Genomic DNA, 24,436 nt, shown 5'->3' with positions numbered 1-24,436 from the left:
GTGATGTCTAACCCCCCCCCCCCCCCCCCCCCCCCCCCCCCCCCAAAAAAAAAAAAAAAAACTCCCTGCATGATCAAACTACACCCCATAACAACCCAACCTCTCAACTTTCGCTCTTTCTACAAATGTAACAACAATAAAAATTCAATATACAAACTTTACACATAATCAATCATCAGAATGCAAAAACTAGGTTTAATTGGTTAAGGATAGCTAGAATCAATAATCAAAATTCAAAAGCTAGTTTAACTAAAGCTACCATAACTGCAGAATAACCATAATTACCATACAATAGTAAAATACGTACCTTAAGTCGTGTCATTTCTTCAATCATTTTTTTGTTTATTTCTTTCATTTGTTAGCCATGAATCTCGAATGTTTTTCTTTGTTCCTCCACTTTGTTTTTCAAACATATTTCTTTTCCTTTCTTCAAGTTCTTTAATTCGAAATTACGAGTTCTCAAGAGTATTTTTTAGTTCCATCACCTCCCTATCGTGCATTAATTTCTTGAGACGCTGAACTCATGGTCCACACCTCCCATTGCAAATTTTTTTGTTTAGTTTACGCACAAACTTTGTCCCAATTAAATTCACAATTATGATTTTTTTTTAAAAAAATTGAAACCACTGGCTTTAATGAAGTCAACTAAATTTAAAAACTAATGGGGACAATCATTTAAACATGGGAGGAACTAACCCACTAAGTTTCTTAATTATCTGTCTCTAGCTCTCCTCTTCCATTGTCTCCTATTATTTAAACCTACAAAAACTGGGGGAAGCTTCACATTTTATATTAATGGGAGCCATGGCAATCCGAGTGGTGTTGTCTTTGGCTCTGGTTTGCATGCTCATTGCTGTCGCCCAGGCGCAGCTCTCCTTCAACTTCTACAATTCGTCGTGCCCAAATGTTGAACAAATTGTTCGCCAGGCTGTCAGCTTAAAGATCAGCCAAACATTCGTTACCATTCCAGCAACTCTTAGGCTTTTCTTCCATGACTGCTTTGTTCAGGTAACTTATAGGATTTGCTTTCTATATTCAAACAATTATGAGGTTAGTTTATAAACTTAGCCCATCTAACTTTTATAGTATGCATTCCTTCAACGAAATGAACGTGTTTTCTATATTCAAACAATTATGAGGTTAGTTTATAAACTTAGCCCATCTAACTTTTATAGTATGCGTTCCTTCAACGAAATGAACGTGTTGATGATTTAACTAACATACAATACTAGTGTACAATATTGTTTTAGAATTTTGAATTGGGTGTATCAAATTAAATTTAGGATAATTACAACGTGGTACCACTATTATGACTAATAATTAAGTGTATATATAGCACCATTTTAAAGAAGTGTCTAAATATAACAAAATCTATTTCTATCGTTAATATATTCCTATTAGTGATATGATTTTCATTGACCGACTTTGATAGTTGGATCTAACTTTTTATTTTATTTATTTATATGTTTTCTGATAATCTGGATCTAATTAACTACTGATATATTCCTAAACCCTAAAATGGCAGTAATCAAATAAATATATAGTAGATTAAAATTTCATATAGCAATTGGGTGGCTAATTGTGGGTTGTTGTAAAGTTGTAGGGATGTGATGCTTCGGTTATGATAGCATCCCCCAGTGGTGATGCTGAAAAAGATTCGGAGGACAACTTGTCGTTGGCAGGAGATGGATTTGATACTGTGGTTAAGGCGAAGCAAGCTGTGGAAGCTCAATGTCCTGGAAAAGTATCGTGTGCAGATATTTTGACCATTGCTGCAAGGGATGTTGTGGTTTTGGTTAGCTTTCCTAAACTCAACTATTTACACAAAATTATTCAAAAGAGTATACCAAAATTGAATGTGGTCACTAGTTTGATTATAATGGCATGTGTTTTGAGTGATGTGAAAGGAGATTGTTTAGTGAAAAAAAATGTAATTGTGAACTCTTAGATTTATCTTTTTGTTTAAAGGGCCAACAAAGTAAAGAATTAATAAGGTTTAAAAGTGATGTCTTTTTGCCAACTAACACTTGCATGCACCAGAAGACCAAAAATCTGTTGCTTCACATCCCTCCACCTATGAACCTGTACATAGACTCTCAAACAGTGCCTCAACTTCTACGTACTCTCCCAAATCTTTGTGCCAAACACCACAAAATACTTGAATCACTTTCAAAAATTAATATTTTGTGAATTATTAAACCTACGAAGGTAGAAGTTTAATTCCTCCATATTTTAAAAGAAAACTGTAAACATCAAATTAAATAAGCGTAAAAGTTGCTATAAGTAATATAAATAGTGTAATAGCCACATTAGTTGGGCTCAAGATGATTTTAGGCCACTTTAGTTTGGATTGGGAAGCTTTACCCATGCATGTGAAATTGAGAGTGTGGTTAAAGAAAGGGTGTATTTTAACCCTTTCCAAATTATTTTTGAATATGTACTAATTTCTCGTGTAATTTTGACCGATCCATATAGGCAGGAGGACCATATTTTGCAGTGGAATTAGGACGACGAGATGGGCTAATCTCAAAAGCCTCATTGGTAGCCGGAAACTTACCAGGACCAAATTTCAACCTAAGCCAACTAAACACAATGTTCGCCAAAAACAACTTAACCCAAACCGACATGATCGCATTATCAGGAGCCCACACGGTTGGGTTCTCACACTGCAATCGTTTCGCAAACCGTCTCTACAACTTCTCAGCCACTTCCAAAGTGGACCCTTCTCTGGATCCAAACTATGCCAAGAAGCTCATGGATTTATGCCCACAAAACGTGGACCCCAGAGTCGCTGTGGACATGGACCCTGTAAGCCCAAAGAAAATGGACAATGTGTATTACCAAAATCTTCAGAACCATAAAGGGCTTTTCACGTCGGATCAAGTGCTTTATACAGACCCATTGTCGCAAGCCACTGTGAGTGGGTTTGCGAATGATCGTAATAGGTTCAATAAAGCGTTTGTAGCAGCTATGGTTCGACTTGGGAGAGTAGGGGTTAAGACTGGGGTTGTGGGTGAGATTAGAAAAGATTGTACTACCTTTAATTAATGTAAGCTTCATAGGTTCATATCTTTTTTATTTCTGGACTATTATGTGTGTATTTACTTGGAGGTTGTAATTCTCTATATCCAAACCCCAAATAATATCAAGGCTTATTTTAAATTACATGAGTGATTTTTTTTTAAAAAAAATGTTAATGAAATAAGCCGATGAGATTGGTGTTGAAATCTCATATGGCAAAAAGACGAGACATTATAATGCATATAAGATACATGTGTTACTTTTTTGTTATTGTAAATTAAATTTGAGATGGAATAGGTATTCGAGTCCTGAAATAAAAATAAATATTTAGTTCAAGAAAAGAAAATATTGACACCTAGAAGTTTAATCTAACGTTTGATAATTTTGTTAATTTTGAAACAACCGTTGAAAGCGGTTCGGTTTGATTTTTGATTCAAACTATAAAAAAAATCTAGTTTTCCTATAGTTTTAAATTGAACTAAAAACCAAAACTTCAATAAGATGAATTTGATTTCTTTTTATTCGATTTTGTCATTCTGTTCGGTTTAGTCGGCTTTGATGAAGAACATTTCTATCATGAACAAGAACAAATCATTATATCCCTTTTCAAGTTTCCAAACTACCTATATATTACATGTAGTTAAAAGAACTAAATCGGTGATTAACGGTCAATGTCATTCTAGAGAGTATTTTCGATTCTAGTAAAAAAAAGATAAATATTTTATCGTAATTAAAGTCATAAAGATAGTGAAACGTTCAAAATCTCACTCTAGTCCTAATACCAATCAAATAAATGATCTTATCAATATGAACTTTAACTTAATTGGACTAAATTTATACTATCAACCACATGATTATTGGGTTCTATCTCACTTCCCATATTTATAATGTAGAGCAATTGTTTTCATCTGATTTATTAGTGCATCCTTCTGATTTATTATTAGTGCATCCTTTTCATCTCTAATTAGATATTAAATTGGAAAATTTTCATAAATATAACAAATCACCAAAATATTTATGGCTTGCATAACAAAGTAAAAAGAAGCCGTCCATTTTTTTTAAATATTTCAGGTTTGTCCTTCTATTCCATTTTCTTTCTTCCCTTTTTTGCAATTTTTCTTTTCCTTTCCATGGTCTTTTTCTCTCCTTTTATAATCTTTCTTTTATTTTTTAAACTATTATTTGATTGTTCAAAGTCATTTACCAAATATAAAAGATTTTTATACAAGGTATCTTGAACAAAAATAGTTGGATATTGGTACATATTTATATTTGACTACAATCAAATCTAACAAATATTAAAAGATCTTGAAAAAAAAACTCGTTGGATACTGATACACACGATTGTGTACCAAAGTATAACCAAATCTAAACGATCATGTACCAAATAATCTTTAAAAAAAATTACCATCATGTAGCCAAATCTAAACGATTGTGTGGTCAAATCTAAATTAGTTTTAACTTTATCTAATGTTTGGCCAATTTTATTCGCCACTAGAGCAAAATGCTCTGTCCTCTCTCCTCTCTCCATATCCCCAACAAGCAGTTATTCTTCTTGCCGGAAGTTACAGAGTCACTTGCAACAGCTACACAAAATGGCGGCTCCTTTCATTATACTAAATTCACCTGAATTCACCCACTGTATTAACTACAAATCCAGCCTTTTACTTGCTGTTAAAAGGTCACTTTCATCTCCAGTTCTTTTCACTGCTTTTCACCTTCCTTCCTTGGTTTTTTCCTACAATCTCCCAAACAATGGCCTACTTCAAATCACTTCCTAGATCATGTAAGGTTGAAAGAAAGGAATTTGTCCTTCACCTTGACAAATATTCAAAGCACACTCATTATTGGTTAACAGAAACTGGAGCTCATAAGGCTTTCTCCATTGAAGTTTCCCCAAAAGACTTGGACTGGATAAGATGTACTCTGAAATCCTTGATCGCAACCCCAAATACAAACCGATTCTTCCTTGAGACCCGTGACTCTGAGCAATGCATCTGGATCAGGAAAACAAGAAATAGTAAAGGATGTACTGCAGAAATTTTTAGAGTTGATCAAAAAAACAGAAAATCATGTATCCTAGTTCCGGAAGGACCTGAGAAAAGTGGCTGGGTCTCCTTCCTATCCATGATTACCCCAAAAGTAGAAGTGAAAGCAAAAACAAGACCAACTTTTTTGCCAAGGTCCAGTCCTGACGGTCGTCTTTCTCCTCCCATTGACTACCACAAGCGATCATACGCAAGAGCTGTCACAGAAGGAAGAGCTACAAGTGACTCAAGTGACTCTTATGATACAAGCGATTCGAGTCATTCATCAGGTAATAGTTTTTGTGACTCTCCCTCATCTGATCTTCTTGAAAATACAGTGGTGATAGTTAGACGATTCTTTCATGATGACTGGCACAAAATCCTTCAAAACCTGAGAAAACAAACAGAGGAATCTTTCACTTATAATGCTTTCCATGCTGAAAAAGCTTTAGTTCATTTTAGCTCAAACATACCTGCAAACCTTCTCTGCCAGAACAAAGGATGGACCACGGTAGGAAAGTACTCGGTAAAATTTGAAAAATGGTCCTCTGCGTATCACGCCACTCCAAAACTTATTCCTAGTTATGGAGGATGGACAACTTTCAGAGGAATTCCACTACACTTGTGGAATATGACGACTTTTCAACAACTTGGAAAAGCCTGCGGAGGTTTGATTAAAGTGGCTGAGGAAACAAGATCAGCAAAAAACCTGGTAAAAGCAAGGATAAAGGTTAGATACAATTACTCAGGCTTCTTACCAGCAAATGTAAGGATTTTTGATAATGAGGGAAACAAATTTTCCATCCAAGTAGTTACTCACCCAGAAGGCAAATGGTTAATAGAAAGGAATGTCAGATTACATGGCACCTTCAAGAGACAAGCTGCAGCCGCCTTTGATGAATTCAATCCTGAATCAGAGCAATTCTTCTTCGAAGGAATGGAGGCCATATCGCCGGACTTCCTTTCCACTAGCTCCGACGGCCGTAAAAGCAACACACCGGATCAGCCACCTGCATTAAAATCTGTTATCATTAAATCTGACAGAGTTGCCACGTCGCCAAGCTTCTTAAATGAAGAGGTAGTTAATGATAGTAATTTGCATGCAACGGCTAACAAATCCAAATCAGAGATATTACCTGGGATATCAAATGATGGCGTGTTGGACAAAGGAAAACAGAAGGTTGACATTCAGCTTCAACCCAATTCAGCATTAAATTTGGATAAATCCAAAAGGAAAGTCTCCTTCAACTCTCCCTGTAATAAAACCAACATCTTCAATCCGGATTCTGCTCCAGCCAATCATTCTCCATCATTAAGTTCCCCTGAAAAAAAACAGAAAGTAAGTAGAGAGAGAAGTATCAAGAAGAGATTGCCTTCCACTCAGCCGAATTCAAAAGCCGATCAGAAGAAAGATGTATCAATTACTCAACCAATTTAAATTGTGGCGCACGATCGGGAAGCTTCCAAAAAAGGTCTCTCTCTCACTGTTGATCTGGGAGATCTGCCAGTTTTGGATCCAAATAAATCATTTGAAGACCACCACAGCTCTGATAATGCAGAAGTTATTGATATAACAAACACTGAAGTGGTTCCTGAGACACCTGAAATGAAAATGCAAGTTAATGAGAATTCAAATTCTTCTTCTGAAGCCAACTACAGGAAACCAAAACATGTTCATAAAAGAAAATACTACTACAGGAAAAAAGAAGAAAAGGAGAAGGATCCGGACTCAAAGGCCTTCAAAAAACAACTTGCTTCCTGGTTGAAGGAAAATGGTCTGAAAATCTCTACGGTCACTGACTCTTCAGGGGCAACTACTTCAACAAATGTTTTGATAAATCAATTGAATTCTGGGTTAGCTTCAAAGGGGATAGGGGCTTTGGGGACATCTATTGTAAAATGAAATTGCTTATTTGGAATGCAAGAGGTTTAGGCTCCCCTTCTAAAAGAGCCCGAATAAAAAATACAATAATTTCATACTCCCCTGACTTTGTGATTCTGACTGAAACTAGGCTTAAGATCACAAACAAGAGAATCATTAAGTCCCTTTGGCCCTCTAACAGCATTAATTGGGTTGCTAAAAATGCTTCGGGTAGTTCTGGAGGGATCTTAATTCTTTGAGATGCCCAGAATCATTCCCTTTTATGTCACGAGGAAGGGCTTTTTAGCCTATCAGCAAATTTTTTGTTCAACAACAATTTGTCCTGGTGGCTAACAGGTCTTTATGGTCCAGTCAAAAGGAGGGAAAGAATTCATTTTTGGACAGAGCTTCATAATCTTCAACATCTTAATTCCCTCCCTTGGATCTTAGGAGGTGATCTTAATGTCATCAGAATGAGAGAGGAATCAACGTCAGTTTCTAGCTCTTCTCACAGCTCCAGAATGTTGAACAATTTCATCACCAACAATCTTCTGATAGATCCTCCCCTCATAAACAATAGATTCACTTGGTCAAACTTACGGAATCCTCCTACTTTTTCCAGAATTGATAGATTCCTTTACAACTCAACTTGGGAAAATCTCTTCAGTCCCCACACAACAAGGACCCTTCCTAGATCTACTTCAGATCACTTTCCTCTGGTCTGTGAAAACTCCAACACCAAGCTTAGTTGGGGTCCTGTCCCATTCCGTTTAAACTCCATAGCTCTCAGTGACCCAGAATTCAAAAGAAACATGGGAAGATGGTGGGAAAACTCGATCCAAGATGGTCATCCAGGTTTCTCCTTCATCCAAAGGCTAAAGTCTTTAGCAAATTTTATCAAACCTTGGCAAAAGGAGAAATTACACTCTCTCACCCATGCTAAAGATAGCATTTTAAGGGAAGTGGACTCTATTGACAAAAAGGAATTGGATACTCCTTTGACTCAAGAGGAAAGTAATCGTCGTCTAGCCCTAAAAGCTGATCTCAGCGAGCTATCTCTCAAGGAGTCCCAATTCTGGTACCAAAGGGCTAAAAAGCTTTGGCTTAGGGAGGGAGATGAAAACTCCTCCTTCTTTCATAGAATTTGCTCATCAAGACAAAAGAGAAGTTTCATTCATGAAATCCAGGATGAAGAAGGTTTGATTCAGAATACAAACATCAGTATATCAACTGCTTTTATAAAATTCTTTTCAAAGATTTATAGAAGCTCTACAAAAAGTGATCCTCTTTTTATAGATAATCTAGATTGGAATCCGATAGAGCATTCTGAGTGGTCGCACCTTTGTGCCCCTTTTTTGGAAGATGAGATTAAAGGGGTTATAAACTCTTTAGATGGAAAAAAGACTCCTGGTCTAGACGGCTTCCCTATCTCCTTCTTTAAAACTTACTGGTATCTTCTAAAAGAGGATATCTTGGACATATTCAAGGATTTTTATGACAAAGGTGTTATCAACAAGAATATGAATAACACCTACATTGCTTTGATCCCAAAAAAGAAGGATTATTCTCATCCCAAAGACTTCAGACCAATCAGCCTAACAACGTCCATCTATAAGATCATTGCCAAAACTCTTTCAAACAGGTTAAAAACCACCCTTCCTGACACCATCTCAGGAAACCAGCTAGCTTTTGTCAAGAATCGCCAAATTACTGATGCTATCCTAATGGCAAATGAAGCTGTGGATTTTTGGAAGGTGAAGAAGATAAAGGGCTTTATTTTGAAGCTTGACATTGAAAAGGCTTTTGACAAGTTAAATTGGGATTTCATCGATTTTGTCCTGGAGAAAAAGAATTTTCCAATCCTTTGGAGAAAGTGGATAAGAGGATGTATAAGCAATGTCACTTACTCTGTTATTGTCAACGGAAGACCTCAAGGTCGTATTAAAGCTAACAGAGGTCTTAGACAAGGTGATCCCCTTTCCCCTTTTCTATTTGTTATTGCCATGGATTACCTTAGTCGTCTCTTATCACATCTGGAAAGTTCTGGTGCAATTAAAGGGGTATCTCTCAACAGTAATTGCAACATCTCTCACATCCTTTTCGCTGATGATATTCTTCTTTTCATAGAAGATAATGATTATTTTCTGAATAACCTTAGAATGGCTTTATCTCTGTTCGAAAGAGCTTCGAGTCTCAAAATAAACTTATTGAAATCAGCTCTGGTGCCAATGAATGTGTCCGTGAATAGAGCTAAAGAATGTGCTTCGATTTGGGGTATTCCTTGCCACTCTCTCCCCCTCTCCTACTTGGGAGTTCCTCTTGGTGGCAATCCAAAATCCAACCTTTTTTGGCGCAACGTTGAAGATAAGATCCAAAAAAAGCTCAATAATTGGAAATATGCTCAGATATCAAAAGGTGGAAGACTCACTTTAATCAAGTCTACCCTTAGCAGTCTTCCTATTTATCAACTATCTGTTTTCCAAGCTCCTTCCATGACGTGCAAAAACATTGAAAAATCCTGGAGAAAGTTCCTTTGGAAAGGTAATAACGGATCTGTAGGATCCCACCTAATCAACTGGACTAAAGTCTCTAAATCTAAAGAGGAGGGTGGGCTGGGTACCTCAAGGCTTCATGTGACAAATAAAGCCCTCTTAACTAAGTGGCTCTGGCGTTATCTCTCGGAACCTAATGCCCTTTGGAGGAGACTGATTCAATGCAAATATAAAGGCAACTATCCAGGAGACATTCCATCAAACATCTCCTCTATTACTTCTAAAGCCCCGTGGAGATCTATCATTGACAACATTGATTGGTTCAAAAGTAATCAAAGTTGGGAACTGAATAATGGAGATCAAATCTCCTTTTGGTATTCTAATTGGTCTCTAGAAGGTCGTCTCTCAACTGCCTATCCTAGACTTTTTGCTCTTACTCTTGACAAAGAAATCTCAGTTAAAGATGCGTGGAACACATTCGATAACCGATGAAACATAATTTTTAGAAGAGAGCTGAACGATAGAGAAAGAAGCAAATGGGCAAAAATTTTAGAGATTCTCCCTACTCCGAGATCTAATAGAGGATCAAGCAAGCCTACCTGGAATCCTGACAGCAATAATTCTTTCTCCATTGCATCCGCAAAAGTCTTGATCTCTCGGCAACTAGATCAATCTCCAGGGGACCCTCGAGCAAAGCTTCTTGAGATTATATGGAAGTCCACCATTCCAATGAAGATCAAGTTCTTCATGTGGTGCCTGATTCAAAGAAGAATAAATACGATGGAGGTTATTCAGCAAAGAATGCCCAAGATTCCCCTTCAACCCAACTGGTGCGTGCTTTGTAAGAAAGATAGTGAATCAGGAACCCACCTTTTTCTTCAATGCGAAGTTGTGAAACCCTTATGGTCCTTTCTCCAGAATTCTCTCAATTTCGCTCTCAGTACCGACGAACTGGAGGACATGTTCTCCTTCTACCGTTCTCTAAAGTGCTCCATCCCGAAACACAAGGTCGTTTTTTGTGGAATTATAGCATTATTTTGGGAAATTTGGTGTGAAAGGAATCTTAGAATTTTTGGAATCTCTAGCTCTCATAAAACAACTGCCAATATGTGGGAGGATTGTAAAATTCTTATAGGAAATTGGTGCAGTAGGGACTCTTATTTTAAAAATTATTCGGCTGCTACAATTGCTTTAAACCTTAGCAACTTCTGTAATTAGCTCTTGGGCTTTTCTCTAGCCCCTCATTAATAAAATTATGTGTCTAGAGCGGTCTTAGGTTCTCTCCTAAGTCCTATCTAGCTGTTTCCTTTTTTTTTAAAAAAAATATCTAAATTAAGGATCTTGTAGCCAAATCTAAACGATTGTTTAGCAAAGAATATTGAAAAAAAAATCATTTAGATTATGGCTACCCAAATTTAAATGATCAAATATAAACAATCATTACCAAATATAATAGTCGAAATTTAAACTATTGTGTACGATCGTTACCAAAGAATAGTCATATCTAAACGATCCTCTACCAAGATTTGGGTAGTCAAATTTAAATGACTTTGTATCCAAATTTAAACGATTTTGGTATAAGATCGTACCAAATATATTACGCAGGAGTGACCAACCAATCACGATAGCATTTTTTGTATTTCTTATATATGTGGGCTTTTTCTATTTTTAAAAGTGTTCAATAAATATTTTAGTGGACTGTTATCTTTACGAAAAGATAACGAGTTATAAAATTATGCTAAATTAAAGGTGCCACTCTCTAATTCTCCCATTAAATAAATTTCCTTCGTGATTATCTTTTGATTCTTTTCTTCATAGAAGAAAGGGGAAGTTTTAACAAATAAAAGAAAATATGAAGTAATTTTTTCGAATGTGTATTTAATATCATGTACAAAATTTAGATATTAAATTGTTTAAATAAGATTTGATACTTCATTGACGTTAAGTTGTAGACTTGTAGTAATATTAGCTAAGACACAATAAACACTGATATTATATAATTAATTTATAACAAACTAGATAATACATATTTTAATTTTTAAAAAATGGATTGAGTTTATAACATTTTCTAAGTATCTTTTATTTTTATCTAATATATTAAAATTTTGGATACAATAATAAAATGTAGTTTTAGAAATAACACCGGCTGAATTCACAAAACTCGAAAAACAACTTTAGAAATGTAATTTAGGTTTGAGTGAAGTTTATATTTATGCATAATTCGAGGGAACGTGAATGAATATATATTCCATCTAAATGAGAGATATTCCAAAGATATTAAAATAAGGTTAAGAGAGATTTAAAAGACTTGAAAGTCACTAAATATATATATCAACATGATAGAAACTCTAAGAGGGTGTTTGGGGTTAGGGTTTGGGCTGTGGGGTTGGGTTAGCCCAACCCTAACCCCCGTTTGGGCCCAATGTTAAGGAAACCCTAGTTTTAGGGTTTCCTTAACACGATTTCACTCTTCCTTCGAACGGCGATACGCGTGTTCGTGAATCCGGTTTCCTCCTTCAGCGCAATCCGTCTTCGATTTATCCTTCAAACCGATTTCATTTCGTCCTTCAGCGCAATCCGTCTTCGATTTTGAAATTGAAACCGATTTCATCTTCTTCTCAACCCTTATTCCTCGATATTTTTTCCTTTTTCTTTCTTTCTGTCATCTCCCGCATGGAAACCACAAACCGTTTCGTCTTCTACCTCATGTTTTCTAGGGTTTGTGTTCGTTCATCCAATGTCCGGTCGATTTTGGTTTTTTTCCTTTCATCCTCTAATACACTCGTTCGTTTCGTCTTCTCCCTCAAGTTTTGTATGGTTTGTGTTCGTAATCTTTTGTCCGGTCGATTAGGGTTTTTTCCGTTTCATCCTTTAATCAATTCGATGGTTTCGTCTTCTCCCTCAAGTTTTGTATGGTTTGTGTTCGTAATCTTTTGTCCGGTCGATTAGGGTTTTTTCCGTTTCATCCTTTAATCCATTCGATGGTTTCGTCTTCTCCCTCAACCTTTAATCCATTCTGCCCTTGCGTTTTCGCGATGAAACCGGATTTCGTTACGTCGAATCTCTCTCTAAATCTCTCTCATCCGTCTCTCTCACTCCGAAAGGGCTTCTGTGTTCGTTGAAGCCGACGAATTCGTTGACTCCGAACACGATTTCCTTTTTGGAATCGTGGCTTTTGGCTCCTTGAAACCTTCTTGCCGCCGTGGTTCGTTTATGCTCTCGGGTCCTTCGATTGGCAATAGGACAGATTCTTCACGTAGCCATTGGAGCTTGGTAGGGAGGTTTGGAGTTCTCAATCCACTTTTTTTTAAAGCCGATGATGAGTTATAATTTCTGCTGAATTGTTCTCTATTGTTTACCAATGTGTTATGTGTTCTGTATTGTTACCTATGTCTTCTGTGTTGTTCTGTATTGTTTACCTTTGTGTTGTCTGTTCTCTATTGTTTACCTTTGTGTTGTCTGTTCTCTATTGTTTACCTATGTATTCTGTGTTCTCAATTTTTTAGCTATGTGTTATTTTTTAATGAATGTATGCAATTCCGGCCATGATGAGTTCAAATTTGTGTAATACTCTTACAATTGTTGTTTTTTTTTTACAATTGTTTTATTATTACCTCTCTGTGTACAATTGTTTCATTTTCAAATTTGTTACATTAATTTTCAATTCTTCTATTGTTCTGTATATGTATTCTTTCTATTATTTTGCCATGTCTTATTGCTTTACTGTTGTCTCTTCCATGTCTTTTTAGTGTATGGATTTGACTTCACAGTTCCTTACAAAATTAATTTCACTCTTCTATTCTGTTTTATTGTTCTGTTTTATTGTTCTGTTACAAAATTTATTTTACTCTTCTCTGTATTCTTTCTGCCCAGTGTTGTCTCTTCTTCCTTTCTGTCCAGTGTTGTCTCTTCTTCCTTTCTGTCCAGTGTTGTCTCTTCCATGTTTTTGTAGGGTATGCTTCTGTTATAGGTTTCAGTATATAGGCTTTGACTATGCTATGCTTTATGTCAGTTGCAGAGAGATAGGGTCTGTATTTTATTGATAGTTGGCTGTACTTTGCTATTTTGGTCTTTATATTTTTGTTGACCTCCCTCCAAGTCCTATCAAGTTGCCCCATCTTTCCCCTATATATTGACACCTTTCCTCTTTTGATTCACTGTATTCTTCTTCCTCTTTGTATCCTCTCTGTGGTTTGAAGTTATATTTTGTAAGTCCTCTTCTTCTTTACTGTTACCATGTGTCTTTTGTACCCTCTATGTGCTTGTAACTTATCTTTTGTATTCATTACCGTTACCATGTACGTTGTCTCTTCCATGTCTTTTTAGTCTATGGTTTTTGCTATATGTTTTCTATACATTTCTGTCCTTTATTTATTTTCCTATAACTATGATGGAATTCCATTCATTTTTTTGGAATGGAATCAAAACTCTGAGCCTACTAAATTAAAATCAATCTTATTTTTACGGTTTCCCGATTCAATCTTCATTTGGAGTTTAATTTTTCGTCCTAAAAAGGTATGTATATTTAATTTTTTTTTCATACGTTTTTTATTGTGTTTTAATTACAAATAATAATCATATTCTTCTCTTATGTAGGACGTTGCGACGAAGGAGTTCGAAATTATTTGAAGAGGTACTCTTGTAATAGCCGTTTGTAGGCTTTGATAATGTATTTTATTTTTTTTCGTTTATTTCCGGTTTTGTATAATTTTATAATAAACATTTTGTATATAGAACATTCGGGTTAATTTGTTACATAATGTATCCTTTTAATTTTCTGTTTTTTAACAATTTTTTTTCTATATAGTAATAAAGTTTGTACAAATGTGTTTGAACCTTTCAAAATTTAGTACACACGTTCCAAAGTTTAATCACATTTTTTTTTCGTAATTTATTCCAAACCGTTTTAAACATAAATTCTAACTTTTATTTTTCTACCAACAAATAATTAAAAAGTGTAATAAAAACTATTGTATATAGAATTGAGAGTTCGTGGCCTTATAAAAAGTTTTGCAAGTTGTAAGAACTATAAAATGGACATAGGTTGAGAAAATAGAGATAAAAAAACTCTCCAACGAAAATGTATTTATTTCTTTCATAAAAAAACATAAATGATATATTATTTATTTCACTTCAAATATTTGGTATTTTGTTAATTTATATCTGAAGATCAAATGTTGAGATTAGTAATTATGAGGAATATAGAAGTCATAAAAAAATTCATATACATTCTAAATAATTAGGTTATGTAGCATATTGTGAAATAATTAGGTTAAAAAAAATATATACATTGAAAATATGTTTTTTCCTAAAAAGAAAAAAGAAAATTGGTTATATAGCATATTGTGACGTTAAAGAAAGAAAAAAATGTTGGTGATTTTCAAACTTTTTTCCCATTCTCCATTCTAATGTTCTTAAGCCTCATTTAATACCAATTTTTATATTTAATTTAAAACTAATGAAACTTCAACTTTTTATAAAGTTATTTTATTCTCACACATTTGTATGAAATTGTATTTTAACCACAAAGTTATTAATATGTTTTCACCACATACTTTTTTATTTTATTTTTACCTTATTTATGTTTTGTTGAATTTATTTTTCCAACAAATTTCATTTCTATTTTTAAAATACTTATTTTAGAACTAAAATAGATTGTAAAAATTGTTGAAATAACCTTCTTTATTGTTCGGTTTTCAATTGTTGAAATAATCTAATTTTTTTGTTCTATGTTTATAGTTTTACTAAATAGGGATATTACTAAGTTTACATATCTTTTTACAATATATCGATATTGTACTAATTGTAAATAGTACATGTTTTTAGGGAACTTTACATACATTGTAATGGATGAACAAACACTTATTGGAGTTCTAACTGCATTCACGTTGGCCCAACGTCAGATTTTACTAACGTTGGAGCTATTAATGAACAACAATAAGCGTCTCCCACATACACCGCCCGATACACGCCATAGAATTAGGGAGCTTGCTTACTTTCGCATGATACACGAGTCAGATCTTGTGTGTCGGCAAAGCACGCGGATGGATAGGCGAACATTCGCAATTCTATGTCATTTACTTAGAAATGTCGCTGGTCTTTCTTCAACTGAAATTGTCGATGTTGAGGAAATGGTAGCAATGTTCTTGCACGTCCTCGCTCATGACGTGAAAAACCGCGTCATACAACGAGAATTTGTACGCTCCGGTGAGACAGTATCTCGACATTTCAACATCGTATTGTTGGCTGTTCTTCGACTGTACGAGGAGTTGATAAAGAGACCTGTTCCGGTAACAAGTAACTGCAATGATCAACGTTGGAAGTGTTTCGAGGTGGGCATCCTAGAAGTTCACTATAATTGACCTTTAGGTACATCGCAGTTAATTCATTGTGTTCCTTTCAACCTGCAAAACTACCTTGGCGCGTTAGACGGGACGTACATAAAGGTGAACGTCCCCGCAGGAGATCGGCCTACTTTCAGAACGCGTAAGGGGGAAATTGCCACAAACGTTCTTGGGGTCTGTGACACGAAAGGGGATTTCGTTTATGTCCTCGCCGGTTGGGAAGGATCTGCAGCAGACTCGCGGATCCTACGTGATGCGATTTCACGAGAAAATGGACTACAAGTGCCAAAGGGTATATCATGTTTATAATAAAACACCGTCGCTTCCTACTTACCTATTTAAAGTTCATAAACAAACCATTTAATAACAGGATATTATTATCTGTGCGATGCTGGATATCCAAACGCGGAGGGGTTTCTCGCCCCGTACAGAGGCCAGCGGTACCATTTGCAAGAGTGGCGTGGTGCTGCAAATGCGCCAACAAATGCAAAGGAGTACTTCAACATGAAGCACTCCTCCGCAAGGAATGTTATTGAGCGCGCGTACGGTGTTCTAAAGGGTCGTTGGGCCATTCTTCGTGGAAAGTCGTATTATCCCCTGCAAGTCCAGTGTCGCACCATTCTAGCATGTGCCTTGCTTCACAATTTGATCAACAGGGAAATGACATATTGCGACGACGTTGAGGACGAGGACGAGGGAGACTCCACGTACGCAACGACCACCGCTTCAGAAGACATTCAGTACATTGAGACAACAAACGAGTGGTCTCAGTGGCGCGACAACCTAGCCGCATCGATGTTCACCGATTGGCAGTTCCGTAACGCTTAACTAAGACAAATTTAGATAACAAGTTTTTTATGACTTCATCGCAATTCTATCGTGTCTAACATGTACTGTAAAAACTAATATGGCCTGTTGCATATGTATTGTACGCGTGCCATAATTTGTCTCATGTCTATTTTACTTTGGAGTTTAATGGTGAAATTACTTATGTACTGCATGTATTTTTTCTAATTTCTGATTCTCAGTATGTCAACCTCAAATCGTGCACCGAGACATGTTTGGACGAGGGAGGAGGAGGGGACTCTTGTCGAATGTTTAATGGAGCTAGTGTCAATGGGGGGCTGGAAATCAGATAACGGTACATTCCGCCCAGGATACCTTGCGCAGTTGGTACGCATGATGGCAGAGAAACTACCTGGATGCAGGTACGAGCAACAACTGTAATTGATTGTAGGATCAAGACACTGAAGCGAACGTTCCAGGCCATTGCCGAAATGCGGGGCCCAGCGTGCAGTGGCTTTAGGTGGAACGATGAAGAGAAATGCATCGTTGCGGAGAAGGAATTATTCGATAATTGGGTTAGGGTATGGAATATAATTTAAACGTCACACAACGTTCACAATTTACATTTAGTAAACAATTTTTCAATTAGTACTCATACGTCATATTTTTTTTTCTGCCCGCAGTCGCATCCTGCAGCGAAAGGACTCCTGAACAAACCATTCCCGTATTACGACGAGCTTACATATGTATTTGGTCGCGATAGGGCGACCGGTCGGTTCGCTGAGACATTCGCGGACGTGGGGTCTAACGAGCCAGTGGCGGATATGACAGATTTGATATGGGGGATGGAAACGAGGACTTCCCGCCCGTGTACAGCCAGGGAGTTGACATCTCGCAGGACGATGTACGTGCATCCCGACCTTCTCGCGCTTCAGAGGGTAGGACCGGATCAAGTGGATCGAAGAGGAAGAGGGGAAGTCAGCGAGACTTCGAGCTTGAAGCGATACATCTGGCGCTCGACCAAACAAACGAGCAACTCAGGCAGATTGCGGAGTGGCCAGCACGCAACCTTGCAAATGACAACCACGTGCGCACGGAATTTTTCCGCATATTGCGTGAGATGCCAGAACTTACGAGTTTGGATAGGGCGTTATTGCAAAGGCATCTTTTGTCTCGTATGGACGACCTTCGGGGTTTCGTACTCATGCCTGAGGATGAAAGGGAGGGCTTCTGTAGAGTCCTCCTACGAGACATAGAGAGATAGTTTCTGTTTGTAGTGACCTGTGTTGCTTATTATTTCGTTACGTTTTTTTCTGTATCATGTTCACTATTTATGCATTTTGTATTGTCAAGAACTTCTTTTCTTCATTCGTAATGTTTATTTTAAATGAAAGAAACTAGTCACAATTTTCGAAAAGCGTTATAACGGCTATTTATATAGGTTTAAAATTGGATGACTTCGCTATCGCCCATTAGAAATATTGAATAATTTTTTTATCTTTATAAGAAATTAATTGTAATAAATTTATCACAATATGTTCAGAAATTTATTTTAATTTGGCCAACTGTATATATTAATTTAATAACATTACACATACAACAAATAAAATAGGAGAATAATACGGATTCGAGGATTTCGTAAAAAAATATGCAATAATTTTTTTATGATATTTACAATTGAATTTAAAAATATTATACCACATAAAAAATTAATTAACCCAACCCATTTAACAATTTTCCCAAATAAAATTTATCACAAAATCCACATAAACCTACCCACCTAACCCTTCCCCCAAACACATTTTATCATAAAATCCCCATTAACTCTTCCCACCTAACCCTTCCCCCAAACACATATTATCATAAAACTACCTTTTTAAACCCTTCCCCCAAACAAGGGTTATGATAAAACTAGGTTTAACTTAACACTAGTTTTATCTTAACACTAACCCTTCCCTAAATCAACCCTTCCCCCAAACGCACCCTAAAGTTTAGTGTACTCAGCATGGAACAATTCTATGATGGACGACGTTCGGAAAACTTTCCTATGATACATGTGAAAGAAAATTAACAAAACATGATGAAAAAATCCGTATTGGTTTGTGATAGAACAACTTTTGGGGTCAACCGTATATCTGAATTCTAAATCGTGAACATGGGATATATTACATATTTATTGATCTCGATGAATCTAAAAAGACATAAAAGCAAAATTTAGGTTGTTAACCAAAAACAACCCTAACCCTAACGATGACAACAAATTTGGAGCTTCCAACATTGCTCTAACGTTGACTTTTAAAATCAAATCCATTTTTTTCAACAAGATACACAGTAAAAACATCTCGTGAAAAGTTTTCCTAAAACAATAATATATCTTCGACATTAATTTATTATTAAAAATAATATTCTATGTACAATACGTTTGATTGATTACATGCATCCCATAATTCCTAGCTAATAATGCAAGTAACATATAACAAAAATCGTGTTAACTAAATTTTCACAAATAACGTCTAACAATGTAATTAAACCGTTTTCTTTTAGTTAATACGCGAACAAAAAAGTTCAAATTTCTCACGCCTCTTATGGTGTAGAAAGACACAATTTGTAGGTCCATCAAAATAATGTTCCGTTTGGTATTTAAAATATAACTTTATTAAGTAGAAAACTGAAATTTTGATATATGAAATTAGTTTGTAGTTCAATGTTAAATGAAAGCGATTGAAAACTATTTGCAATGAAGACTTTAATTTCACTGAAATAAGCATGGCAGCTAGAATGATAACAATAATGTGACAAAGAATGTAGTTTTGAAAAAAGTTATATTCTATTGCGGTTTGAATGTGTCCGTTTGCGGGGAAAAATATATATACCCCACCTTTGTCCAACTATAATAAACTTGATTTAATCGTAACAAAATTTTATTGATGGATCAACATTAATGAATTTGAATTGCAAACGTTACTTAATTAAAATTATTAATTTTATAAAATTTTCTATTGTTATTATCGTTAACTCTATCTCTAAAGAGTCAAGTAGTATTATTAGTATTGCAACGGTAACCATTAAAGATATCAAAATGAAAAAATTTCACCTGTAGGAGTATAGAATTAACATCAATGATAGTCGTATATTGATAATGGTAATGATATATAGAACGTAATTCTTAGATGTATTTGGGTCAAGCACCATCAACTCATCAATTTGATTGTGTTATTTCATTACAGATTTGGATGTAGAGGATCCATTGTGTCAGTACAACACAAAAAAACAATCCCAAAAATAATAAAATGGAACTCACTTTTTTTTTTTTTAATTTCCATTGATCTATTACATTTCTATCGGAATAAACATGACCTTAATTGCATTAAGTAGCATTTTTAAGTATAACAATTAAGTATATAATAATATTTTTAAACAACAAAATTTATTATTGATAGAATTTAATGGACTCATATCAACGAATGGATCTAAACATATATATCTATATATATAAAAGTTCTACTAACTAAACACCCCACTTTCAAATCTCATCTTAAACTATTCTGATTTTTGGATAAAACTTTAGAAGCTTTTAATTTATTAAACATTGTAAGAAAGAGATAATTGAGATTAACCAAATTATATATTTTTATCATTGGGAAGACTAAGCAGAGTATTTGATAAAATATTGGAGGAAGAAAGCAATCTCACAAGTTAATTATAAGAGAATGAAAGAAACATATGTCGTTTGTATCATATCCATCTCAATAATAACAAACAATTATTATATTTTAAGAGACTACTTGCTTTCATAATTGGAGTCCCAAATAAAATTATGTATAGATGAAGTTGTCGTAAAGTCAACAAAAAAAGAATTAATTACCTCTTTAATTAGTCCATTAATTCTAATAGATATGTATTTTTTTTCCTTGAGTTTTAGAAATTTATCTTTTTTCTTTTTGTCCTTAGTTTATAATAATGGACTTACTTTTAATGCATGAATTTCAAAATGCACAATTTTAATCCTCGAGTAATTTATAAAAATATTTTATATTAAAAAAATTATAAAAAATATAAAATTTGATAAAATATTTACATTTATAAATTTATCTTTTATTGGTTTTGTTGAGTGTAAATAGGTGGTATATTTTTTTCTATTTTTAGAAAAACTCATATTTAAAATTAGAAAAAAATAGTTTTAGAAAGGATATAATTTTTAATTATTTTTTTTTTAATTTAAAATGTGATATAAACAAGTATGCATTTTTTAAATTTAAGGACTAAAGGAACCCGTATATTTTTCTCAAAATTTGAAGTAGAAAGAGAGTCATTTTTCCAAAAAAAGTGAATAGGGTTATGAGGTGGATTATTGAATGTGAGTATGATTGTGTAGTGTTGTTTTTTGTTAGAGATGTTAATGATTGGATTTTATGTATAAGAAAGGGAAGTAGAGGTGGATAGGGTTGAAATAAAAACAGTAAGCCAAAGGAAGGTGTTAAGAGGTGGCGGCATTATTAATTTATATAAAATTATGACGTGGAATATATTGGACTAAAATGACAAAAAGAAAAGAAAGAAATGGGACACGTAAGCTGAAAAGAGACCACTAGGACTTTGGAATAAATGGGTGAGTGAGTGAAAATGGTATTGATGGGTATGAAACTGAAAAGAATAGAGAGATGAGTAATATAATAGAGAGGGAAGATATGGATGAATTGGGAGGAAGAAGAATGCGTTGGTTTCTGGTGTCGATCGTTTTAATGGGGATTTTTGTGGAAAGAGGAGAAGGGCAGTTGGTGGAAAACTTTTATAAATCCACTTGTCCAAAGCTGGAGCAAATAGTGAGACAAGCGGTTCGAAACAAGTTCTCTCAAACTATCATTACCATTCCTGCTACTCTCCGTCTCTTCTTCCACGACTGTTTTGTTGAGGTATATATATATATATAATATAGTTTAACCATCCTAACACTGAGAAAATGTTGGATGAGTATCTTCCATCTCCTCTAAGTTTTATTTATGTATAACTCATTCTTCCTCGTTTACTAAATGGTTCTGTCAATATTCCAGTTTTGTTTTACTAGTATATATGATCCATATATTCTTCCTTTTTTTACACTTTTTTTTTTTAATTTTTATTTTAATGTGATAACGTATTTTGAACATTTTTTAGGTTAATCAGAAGTTAATTGATGTGTTTTTAAAAGATAAGAAAACAATTTTGGTATATTTAACTTTATGATAAATAATTTAAAAAAGAAATGTTTTGATCTTTTAGGCAGAGGTTGTTAGGTTGGAAATCCAAGCTAAGGTTATATTGCTTTATTTGTTGTGAGGAATGTGTAAGATATCCAAATGCGTCAAGTTATATGTGGGCAAGGATAAAATTTTAATTAAAACAAACCAATTTGTTCATTCTTAGTATAATAGTATATGCAATTAATTATTTTTATATTTTTCATTATATATTAAATAAACTCTATTTATATTATATTATATTATATATAGCTTATATTATTTTCAATGAAAAATTTAGAGTGGGTTTTAAAAAACATAACAAACCCATAAAATATTTATACCGTATATCAACACCCAAACAATCATGTACTAATATCTAACGATTTTTTTTTCAAGATCGTGTAACGCTTTAAAAAAAAATAATACAAGATTTATGATTGATTGAAAACAAGTATTATGATTTTAGAAAAAATATATAAAAGAAAAATTGTTGGAGAAGAGAAAAAGAAGATTGAAAAGGAAAAGAAAAATTGCAGAAATAAATGATAAATTTGAAATATTTCAAAAATAACCGATTTCATGAGTTTTTTGATTTTATTAATTACCTCGACCATAATTATTTTGGTATTTTATTATATTTATAGAATTAATATTATTTTAACTATTTTAATTTTTGAAGGTGATAATCCTATACCATATTTTTTGAAAAAGATCACGAATCAATGTCATTTTTATGTATAAAAAAAAGAAAAGAATTTGATCAATTTTTCTCCTTCAATGGAAAAGGATTTTTACTATATTTTAGAAATAATTAATTTTGGTCTTACTTTAAAATAAGTTGAAGTATATTGAGATAAAATAATTTTTTTTAATCGATTTTCACCTAATATTTAATTTCATCCAACTTGCCATTTTATTTCTTTTTCACTATGCTTTATGTTATATGTTATGCTCTTTTATTCGTATTGACGAAGTCTTATTAAAGATATCCACGAGACGGAATGGGAGGAGCAAGGATGCCATTCTCCGTCTCCATCCCCGCCCTCCTATTCCATTCTCCATCCTTACGAATCTTTCCACATAAAACAAAGCGAGAGTTTTCCACAAAGATTTCGTAGTGATCGAATTCTCCGCAAAGAAATATTCCCCACTTTTGTTTTTGATAAATAAGTATATATATATGTTTAAACAAAAACATATATAATATAAACATCACGTAAACACACAAATATATATATATATATATATGTATGTATATATATGTATGTATATATATAGGTATGTGTATATATATACACGTATGTGTATATATATATATGTATCTATTATATATATATATATATATATATATATATATATTGTTGTAAACGTTTGTTGTTCTTAATTTTCCATTACATTGTTATTTATTAAATTTATGTATATTATGCATTGGTTGGGTTTCCTCGTCGCGGCAGGGATGCGATGCTTCCGTCATGATTTCATCGCCAAGCGGAGACGCCGAGAAGGACGCTCAAGATAACCTTTCCCTCGCCGGAGATGGCTTCGACACCGTCGTCAAGGCTAAGCAAGCCGTCGAAGCCGCTTGCCCCGGCCGAGTCTCTTGCGCCGACATTTTAGCTCTCGCCGCCAGAGACGCCGTCGTCCTCGTAAGTCTCTCGATCATATTCATCCTCACAATTTCAATTAAACCTAATCCTTCATCAATTCCCATCTCCCCAGGCCGGAGGCCCAAATTTCAACGTCGAATTAGGACGTCGCGACGGCTTAATCTCCAAAGCCTCACGCGTGGACGGCAATTTACCATCCCCAAATTTCGACCTTAACTCACTGACTTCCATGTTCGCCAAACACGGGCTGTCCCAAACCGACATGATCGCCCTCTCCGGCGCCCACACCATCGGTGCCTCCCATTGCAACCGCTTCTCGGATCGACTCTTCTCTGCTTCCGGTGTAGACCCGTCGCTTAACCCTGCTTACGCAGAAGAGCTGAAGCAAGCGTGCCCTCGGAATGTAGATCCAGGGGTGGTGGTGAAGCTGGATCCGAGTACTCCGGACAGTTTCGACAATGCATATTACCGAAATCTGGTGGAGGGAAAAGGATTGTTTAGATCAGATGAGGTTCTGTTCACGAACTCGGCATCGAAGGGGACGGTGGTGGGATTTGCGAATAAGGGAGGGGAGTTTAATGCGGCGTTTGTGGGGGCGATGAGGAAGCTTGGGAGAGTGGGGGTTAAGACGGGGAAGGCTGGAGAGATAAGAAGAGATTGTACTGCTTTCAATTGATTCTTTCTAAACAAAAACTTCTTTTATCAATTAATTAATAAACCCACTCGTTAATTACCATCAAATACTTTAATTATCAAGTAATTACAAGGTTGTATTTATATCTAAATAAAAGACTGACATATTGCAACGTAGTCATAATGAATGTTAGATTCCAGACTTGATCTTTCTAGTTTTATGTAAAAACCACTTTACTTGTAAAACTTAGATTTTCTTAAGAATCATTTCTCGTGAATAAGGCAATGCTTCAAGATGATCAAAGAGTATTATTATGATTATTCAAGATTTAGAATACTTCTTGCTTCACAATTATTCTTCTTTTTTTCTTTTTCTTTTTTGAAAGTGCCAACCCTAATTATTAAACAATAATATGTGAGACAAGATGAAGAATAAAGTTACCATG

At 34.7% G+C, this 24,436-nt stretch overlaps 2 protein-coding genes across 2 annotated transcripts; both read left to right on the top strand.

Moving 5' to 3' along the window:
- Positions 1–795: 795 nt before the first annotated feature.
- LOC103485478 (peroxidase 51-like) lies at positions 796–3,191 on the top strand. Its single transcript, XM_008443110.3, has 3 exons — positions 796–1,008; positions 1,604–1,795; positions 2,476–3,191. The coding sequence occupies exons 1-3, from the start codon at positions 796–798 to the stop codon at positions 3,046–3,048; spliced, it is 978 nt and encodes a 325-aa protein (XP_008441332.1). The 3' UTR covers positions 3,049–3,191.
- Positions 3,192–21,171: 17,980 nt separating this feature from the next.
- On the top strand, positions 21,172–24,098 carry LOC103485477 (peroxidase 55-like). The gene is made up of 3 exons (XM_008443108.3): positions 21,172–21,444; positions 23,205–23,396; positions 23,470–24,098. The coding sequence occupies exons 1-3, from the start codon at positions 21,193–21,195 to the stop codon at positions 24,031–24,033; spliced, it is 1,008 nt and encodes a 335-aa protein (XP_008441330.1). The 5' UTR covers positions 21,172–21,192; the 3' UTR covers positions 24,034–24,098.
- The last annotated feature ends 338 nt before the right edge of the window (positions 24,099–24,436 follow it).

Source organism: Cucumis melo, chromosome 3 (genome assembly GCF_025177605.1).
Source record: "Cucumis melo cultivar AY chromosome 3, USDA_Cmelo_AY_1.0, whole genome shotgun sequence".
In the NCBI taxonomy this organism is placed as follows: Eukaryota; Viridiplantae; Streptophyta; class Magnoliopsida; order Cucurbitales; family Cucurbitaceae; genus Cucumis; species Cucumis melo.
The sequence above is the reverse complement of the archived record's forward strand: the minus strand, read 5'-3'. Positions and strand labels throughout refer to the sequence as shown.

Bases quoted from the DNA above. Each gene is read 5' to 3' on its own strand.
- LOC103485478 (XM_008443110.3), top strand. From the start codon at position 796: ATGGGAGCCATGGCAATCCGAGTGGTGTTGTCTTTGGCTCTGGTTTGC. The intron at 1,009-1,603 runs GTAACTTATAGG...GTAAAGTTGTAG, and splicing joins TCCATGACTGCTTTGTTCAG to GGATGTGATGCTTCGGTTAT. The intron at 1,796-2,475 runs GTTAGCTTTCCT...CGATCCATATAG, and splicing joins CAAGGGATGTTGTGGTTTTG to GCAGGAGGACCATATTTTGC.
- LOC103485477 (XM_008443108.3), top strand. From the start codon at position 21,193: ATGAGTAATATAATAGAGAGGGAAGATATGGATGAATTGGGAGGAAGA. The intron at 21,445-23,204 runs GTATATATATAT...TCGTCGCGGCAG, and splicing joins TCCACGACTGTTTTGTTGAG to GGATGCGATGCTTCCGTCAT. The intron at 23,397-23,469 runs GTAAGTCTCTCG...CCATCTCCCCAG, and splicing joins CCAGAGACGCCGTCGTCCTC to GCCGGAGGCCCAAATTTCAA.